Consider the following 7170-nt stretch of genomic DNA (forward strand, 5'->3'; position numbering starts at 1 on the left):
TTGCTGGGCAGGAAGTTTTCAGCGCTGGGGATTGGAATGCAAGGCATCCAAAAGCTGAGCAGCTCCGAAGAGGATCTAACGGAAACCTTTCAAGGTATCTTCGGCAGCGACTTGCCAGGATTTACGGGAGCACCTCTTCAATTTGAACTGAAAAACACCGCCGAGCCGAGGTTCTTCAAGTGTCGTCCGGTGCCATTTGCCCTTCGTGAAGGCGTCAAAAACGAGTTGGACCGCCTCCAGAAGGGAGCAACATTGCAGCCTACCCAGTATGCTAGATGGGCGACACCACTGGTAGTGGTGAGAAAAAAAAAAAGCGGGCCCCTGAGAGTATGGGGATTATCACAGTACGGTGAACAAAGCAATGAAAAGCAATATTTACGCTCTACCGACCACCACCGCAGTATTTGCAGCGATAGGTACCACTTGCATGTTCACAAAATTCGATCTCGCGCATGCCTATCAGCAGCTGATGTTGAACGATGAGTCTGCAGAGCTCCTCACGATCAACACCTTAAAAGGAGTGCATCGAGTCCGATGACTGCCCTTCCGTGTTTCAGCAGCGCCAAAACTTTTTCAGCGTGTCCTCGACAGCCTGATCTTTGGGATCCCTGGTGTTGTGGCGTACCTGGACAATATTATCACGAATGACGAGTGATGAGGCGGCGAATGACTGAGTAAACTGAACGTTTAATGGGGCGACCTTGTGCCAAAAAATAAAAAGGAAACAGAAGAAAGCAGAGCGTCGCGGGCGTCGAAGCCGGCGTGACAGCAGAGTCGAACGCTGGGGCGAGACTGATCCCGGCTTGCCACGCGGAGCGCCTTTTGTACCGTCGTGGGTTTCTGGAACATTCGGCCTAGAACATTTGGGGCGTAGAACATTCGTAACTCGGTGAAACGAGAAAGTTATCGAACTTGCGAGAATGACAAGCGGAAATAATAAATAAAAAACACTTCTCTCCCAGGAATCGAATCCTGGCTCTTCGCGTGGGAGGCAAGCACGATAACAGTTAGGCCACGGCCGCGCTGCCTACTTGGCAGCTGCACGCGCGGCAATATCATCCCATCTCTGGAAAGACAAAAGAAGAGCACCACGAGCGTGTGGAGGCCGTGTTGCGACGGTCGCAAGAGGCCAGACTGTGAGTCAACAAAGGCAATTACCAGTTTGGCAAGACGAGCATCGAGTACCTGGGACACAAGATAGGTGCCTCAGGAATTCACCCAAGTGCCAGCAAAGTTGCAGCATTCCACAGTGCCCCAGCTACAGCTTACAAAAAGGAAATACAAGCCTTTTTGGACATGGTGAACTTCTACAGTCGATTCCTAGAAGGGAAGGAGGAGGTTGCAGAAATTTTGCATCGCTTGCAGAATGGCGGGTGTAAGTGGACCTGAACAAGTGAACACCAGAATGCTTTCGAAAGTCTCAAGAAACTTCTGACTTCTGAGTCGCTTTTGGTGAAGTACCACACTAGCCGTCCTCTAGTGCTCTGCGATGACGCCTCACCAATGGGGGTTGGAGCAGTGTTGGCACACCAAGACGACGGCAGAAATGAGCTTCCTATCGCATTTTCGTCACGTACTCTTCCGAAGAGCGAGCGGAATTATGCACAACTCGACCGAAAGGGTTTTGCCGTTGTCTACGGGGTTAGACACTTTCACCAGTACCTGGCAGGAAGAAGTTTTACGGTCATGACAGATCATAAGCCGCTACCGGGATTCTTCGACACAGACAAGCGCATACCTGAGGTCCTTTAACCTCGACAGCTATGGTGAACACTCCCGTTGAGTGCCTAAAACTACCAGATCAAATTCCGGAATTGCCAAGACAACTTTAACGCGGATGGTTTGAGCCGGCTGCCAATGCCTGGAGATGTAAATTAACCAGCACCACCTGGTGATATCCTGTTGCTTGAAGCCGTCCAGTACCCCCCACTAGAGCAACTAAATGAGCTGCGCTTAGAGTATCGGCACTCCGTTCCCCGACATTGTTGTGGGCACCGCCATTTTGGCTCGTATGCAGAACAGACGCAACTGCCGATCGTCTTGATTCAAAAGTGCGACTTCCTCAGCATTACATTCGATATTAGGAAGGTAATGTAATATTGCTTTGCTCTGTCGCGAACTGTTTAAACATTTGTGGAGGGTGAAAGAGCGTTTCCTGTAATTTCAGATAAAGCTTCAGATAACTGCCAACCATGATTTTAAGACACAATATGGCCAAGTGTCGTTACTCTGAAGCGTAGCTTATTTAGTGGCACTACCCCCCACTTTTGACTACTGACATTGCAGGCTTGACCGGAAGGGACACCGTGATGCCAATGATGAAGCAGTGGGTGCTCAGCGGATGGACTGATGACAGTTCGGGCGGAGACGTTGCACCATTCGAAGTGAGATAAACTGAACTGTCAGTGCATCGAGACTGCTTGTTATGGGGTAACCGTGTGGTAATTCCAAAGACGGGAATGAGCCAGGTCCTACAGCCCTTGCACACAAATAATTCTGGGATGATAGTGATGAAGGCCATGGCTCGTAGCCTAATCTGGTGGCCGAAACTCGATCAAGAGATAGAGGAGTTCGTGCGCTACAGCGACAAGTGCCGAACCGACCGCCAGAGAAACCTCAAGGCACCTGTACACTTCTGTATTAAACCAGAGCAGCCCTGGAGCAGGCTGCAGGTCGACTTTGCAGGTCCAGTCAAAGGCGAAGTTTTTCTGGTAATCGTCGATGCATATTCTAACTGGGTGGGAGTGGAGATTATGCCATCGATGACTTCGACTACCGTAATCAGGAGCCTGCCCAAGTGTTTTAAACACATGGTTTGTCGGACGACATTATGTCTGATAACGGAACTGCATTCACCAGCCAAGAGATGCAAGACTTCCTCAGGCTGTGCTGTCCGGTTTGTGTACACAGCTGCGTACCACCCTGTAAGCAATAGCAGGGCAGAGTGGATGGTGAGGGACGTGAAGGTCGACACTCAAGATGCAATCGCGAGTAGATACTCAGTACAGAATCTCGCAATTTCTGTTCAAGCAGCATACCACTCCTCACTCAATGACCGACAAGACGCCAGGTCGTGTCATTATGGGACGGAAGTTGCGTTCTCCACTCAACTGGCTTCATCCGGATCGAATTAGAGAGCCGGAGAGTCCAGTCCCAAAGGTGAAGTTTCAACTAAAGCGATGCGGTCTACGTGAGAAGTTTCACCCTTGGTCCGCGATGGAAAGCAACAGAGGTAATTGCCATACTGGGTCCAGTTTCGTACAAAGTGCAGCAGGAGAACGTTCAGAGTCATCGACGCCACCATGACCAGCTGTGCAAGGTTTGGCTGGACGTGAGCATCAACGCAACTAGCTGAGACTATGGTGTTCAACTGCAAAGGGTTTCCTGTCGTCGAGAGCCAAAACGGAGCAAATGCCTTCACAAGATGCAGAGGTTCATGACCTGCCGACAAGTCCTCCTCCTCGAAAGCCGTCAAGACGGCATCGAACTGTGTTCCGATTGGGACCTTACGTTTATTAACGAACGAGACTGTGCATCTTACTAAGAGGGGAGGGGTGTAATGTAGTGACACGTTTCACTGTTTTCACTATGCTTAGCGGACTTAATGTTTTCGGTTGCCAACCCCGCAATACGTATGTTATCAGCAAAGCAAAGTAAAACCTACCACTGCAGTCGTGACTAAGACAGCTATGTGCCCGGTTCATGCCATTACATGGTCAACATAAGATCGGGGCTCTCTGGCATCACGCAGAACATCTCAATTAAGAAAAAAACCGAAAAAAACTAATTTCTTTTCGACAATTTCCAGTCACACCCGGCGGCGGAAATGAGCCTCCAACTAAGCGTTGTAGATAATAAAATCGAGTTAATTTCACCGCCGAAAGATATCAGCATTAGGACAAATTAAGTTACGAAAAGTTACAAGCTGAAACAGCGATTCTCACGAGAAAACTTGCACCCACTTTGCGAGTGTATCCCATGTTCGTCGACGGTACAGCGGTAAGTTCGGTGCGCACTTTATTCACGAAATGTCCGAAGCACACTCGAGAGGATGACGTCGGGGAGAAGTATTTTCACTTTGTGGACGCAACCCACTGCGGCTGGAGGGTTCGGTCATTTGTAAGGCGATGGAGTTTGAAGACATTGCAGCCGCAGTTGCCTTATCGGATCCCGTCCGTGATACAGATGTCCTCCGATATTACTCTGCGCTTTCAGTCGTTATTTGTGCAGCTTATTACCAAACAGAGGTGTCCCCATGACCAGGGGATTGTCGTCACCGATTCCGATAGCTCTAATTACACTTGGAAGTAAAATAAATCAACCGCAAAAAAGAGAACCGAACTTGGAGAAACACACGCGTCCAGGGCGTTTATCCGCGGGTCTTTCGCTCGTTCCCAACCACTCAGTCAAGGGGAAAGCGCAGGCAGCCCGTTCCCCTTTTCTCTCTAGCCCTCTTTCGGTAAAACGGTCTGTAGACCGTTTTATCGTGGGTAGCGCCATGGATGGATGGATGAATACGGCTGAGCCCTTTGGATCGGGCGGTAGCTTACGCCACCTAGCCATTTTGTTTTACCATTTAAGCTTAGAATATTTAAATGTGAAATCTATATTCACTCCGCAGTGCAAAGAAAGTGAGGCTATGAAACCCCCTTGCCATCAGTGATTAAGAAAATACCTAGTTTTCTCTCGATTTCTGCCACCATTCACTTAATCTTTGCTTGGTAATCTCTACAGTCTTGAAATCCACTCTCCCTTCGCTGTCTCTAAAACCCAATGACTTTATTAAATCTATGTTGTCTTCGGTAGGCATAGGGTGAAGCCCTTTACAGTAGAGTATCAAGTGCTCAGCCGTCTCGTCCTCCTCTCCACAAGCAGTGCACACTGTATCAATTTCCTGGTACTTCACTCTGTATGTTCTGGTTCGCAGAACACCCGTTCTTGCCTCAAACAGCAATGAGCTTCCCCTAGAATTGTCATAAATGCTTTCTTTGGCAATAACTCTTTTGTTTAATCTATAGCTTTCCAGAGCAGTCTTTGTCTGCATTCCCTCTAGCCACCGATCTCTTTCTGTGGCCTTAACTTTCTTCTTAACTGAGACTTGCTCTTCCGTATCTTCGCTATAGCCCAAAAACCTTCCTCTTAATTTCCTAGTGCGCTGTCTCCACTTTGTGTCTACACTCCTCATGTATAAATAGCTGAAAACCTTTCGTGCCCATTGCTCCCCATCCATTAGCCTCAACCTATTTTGAATACTGTAGCGCCATCTAGCGAGCTTCAGGTTCCGCGGCCATGCTGAGTGGTTTGTAAGGTTGGCGAAAACGCTCTTTGGGACGTCACTCCCGCGTTGGTTGTGCTAGTAGGGTGGTCCAAAGTGCTGGGTATCTGACTTGGGGCGCGTCTTGTGTCCTTGTGTGCCGCGGATTGTGTTTTTCAACTAATTGGGAACGTTTCATACCCCGTATTTTGTCACCCGCCAGTGCGGCGATGCCGAGAAGAGCGGCACTGAACGCGCCACCAAAAGAAATCGGAGGCAAGTACTCAAGATATTTTATAAGCTAACAGCGATTGAATTTCCTTTGCATTTTAGATGCAGTATAACGAGAATATTTTTTGGTGTTTTATGTCTTCTACAACAATGCAATTCATATAATGTGAACAAGGACGCGAGATATAAAAGCATTGCAGGGAAGGATCGAAGGCAGCTTCCTCCTGCTTGCAGATGTTTATAAACGTTTTATTTAAGGACCCCGTGTCGACGAATGTGTCCTTCGTCAAAAACTGAAAACTGCGAATTCGAGATGGGCCCATCGTCGGAGCAAGCCGATCAATGATTCAACGATTCCAAATCGATGCATGAGCATGCTTTAGCAATACAAACTGAAGTTTTTGTGTTTTTTGTCTCAGCTACGTTATGTACCAATCTTTAAAATAAGAAGAATCCTGTCGCGTTGTTCCAGTCAACGTAAGTTCACGGTTCTCCGGTATCGCGCTGAAGATCGCGACTCAGGAAATTCCAAGTGATCTAACTTTTCGACAATTTCCAGCCACTCCCGGCGGCGAAAATGAGCCTTCAACTAAGTGTTGTAGATGATAAAATTGAGTCAATGTCACCACTAAAAAATATGAATATTCAGATATATCAAGTTACGAAAAGTTACGAGCTGAAACAGCAATTCTCACGAGAAAACTTGCACGCACCTTGCGAGCGTACCTCATGTTAATGTACGCGTTAATTTCGGTGCACCTCTATTCAAAAATTCCTCCGAGCCTACTCGAAAGGATGGCTCTGGGGAAAAGTCCTTTCGGTTTACGGACGCAACCCACTGCTGCCGGAGGTCGTGGTCATTTGGAAAGCGATAAAGTTTCAAGACACTGCAGCCGGGGGTTGCCTTGACGGATCCCGTGCGCAATAAAGATGTCCTCCGATAATATTCTGCGCTTTGGGTTGTTATTCGTGCAGATACCGAACAGTGGTGTCCCCATGACCGGGAGATCGTCGTCATTGAATGCGCTAGCTCTAATATATTCCGGAAGTAAGGCAATAGAGGAAACCTTGCCCTCTTTCAATAGAACAGTCTATACAATGAAAGTTTGGCACTTCGCCGCGAAATCAGTAGACTGAGGACCCACGAGATTACGCAGCAATGTCTGTTGTGGGCGCACTGTTCCCAGTGTAGAGGTCTTTATTAGTGTACAGCTAAAAGCAGTGCGCTCTTATCTCTCTTTCACACTAATGTTGCTCTAATTTTGGTCAAATAAAATATTTTGCTGCCACCCATGTTCTGGGGTGGCCTGTTTGGTAACGGCTTGCTGTCACTTCTGGCTGTTGCAGACGCCCGCCTTCAACAAGACCAAGTTCCCAAAGTTGTCGTCCCACTACGATCGCGTCTCTTCTCTTCTGCCTTACTACGAGGAGACCAACAAAGGCCTGCTCGAACGAATCACCGGGTTGTACAACGCCGCGAAATGAGAAACTGGGTGAAGCGTCCACGATGCGCTCGCCGTGTACTCATCTAATAAATGGGATAATTGCACGCGCAAGGAATGAAAGACCGGAAAATGGTCACTATGTGTTTTCAAGACCCAGGCTTACTCTGAAAGTGCCCGAAAACAATCGGTAACTGTATGTAGCGATCTAAGCCAGGGGTCTACCAACATTCTGGTTAAGGG

The 7170-nt window shown here is 48.1% G+C and overlaps 1 protein-coding gene across 1 annotated transcript in view; it reads left to right on the forward strand.

Moving 5' to 3' along the window:
• The window catches only part of LOC121835932 (glutathione S-transferase 1-1-like), a 48633-nt gene extending 41663 nt beyond the window's left edge, over window positions 1–6970 (forward strand). The window contains exon 5 of the mRNA XM_042290489.1: window positions 6833–6970. Coding sequence (XP_042146423.1) covers window positions 6833–6970 — 138 coding nt within the window. The remainder of the gene's footprint in view (window positions 1–6832) is intronic.
• The last annotated feature ends 200 nt before the right edge of the window (window positions 6971–7170 follow it).

This window comes from Ixodes scapularis, unplaced genomic scaffold (assembly GCF_016920785.2).
Source record: "Ixodes scapularis isolate PalLabHiFi unplaced genomic scaffold, ASM1692078v2 PGA_scaffold1__304_contigs__length_218370807, whole genome shotgun sequence".
NCBI classification, from domain to species: Eukaryota; Metazoa; Arthropoda; class Arachnida; order Ixodida; family Ixodidae; genus Ixodes; species Ixodes scapularis.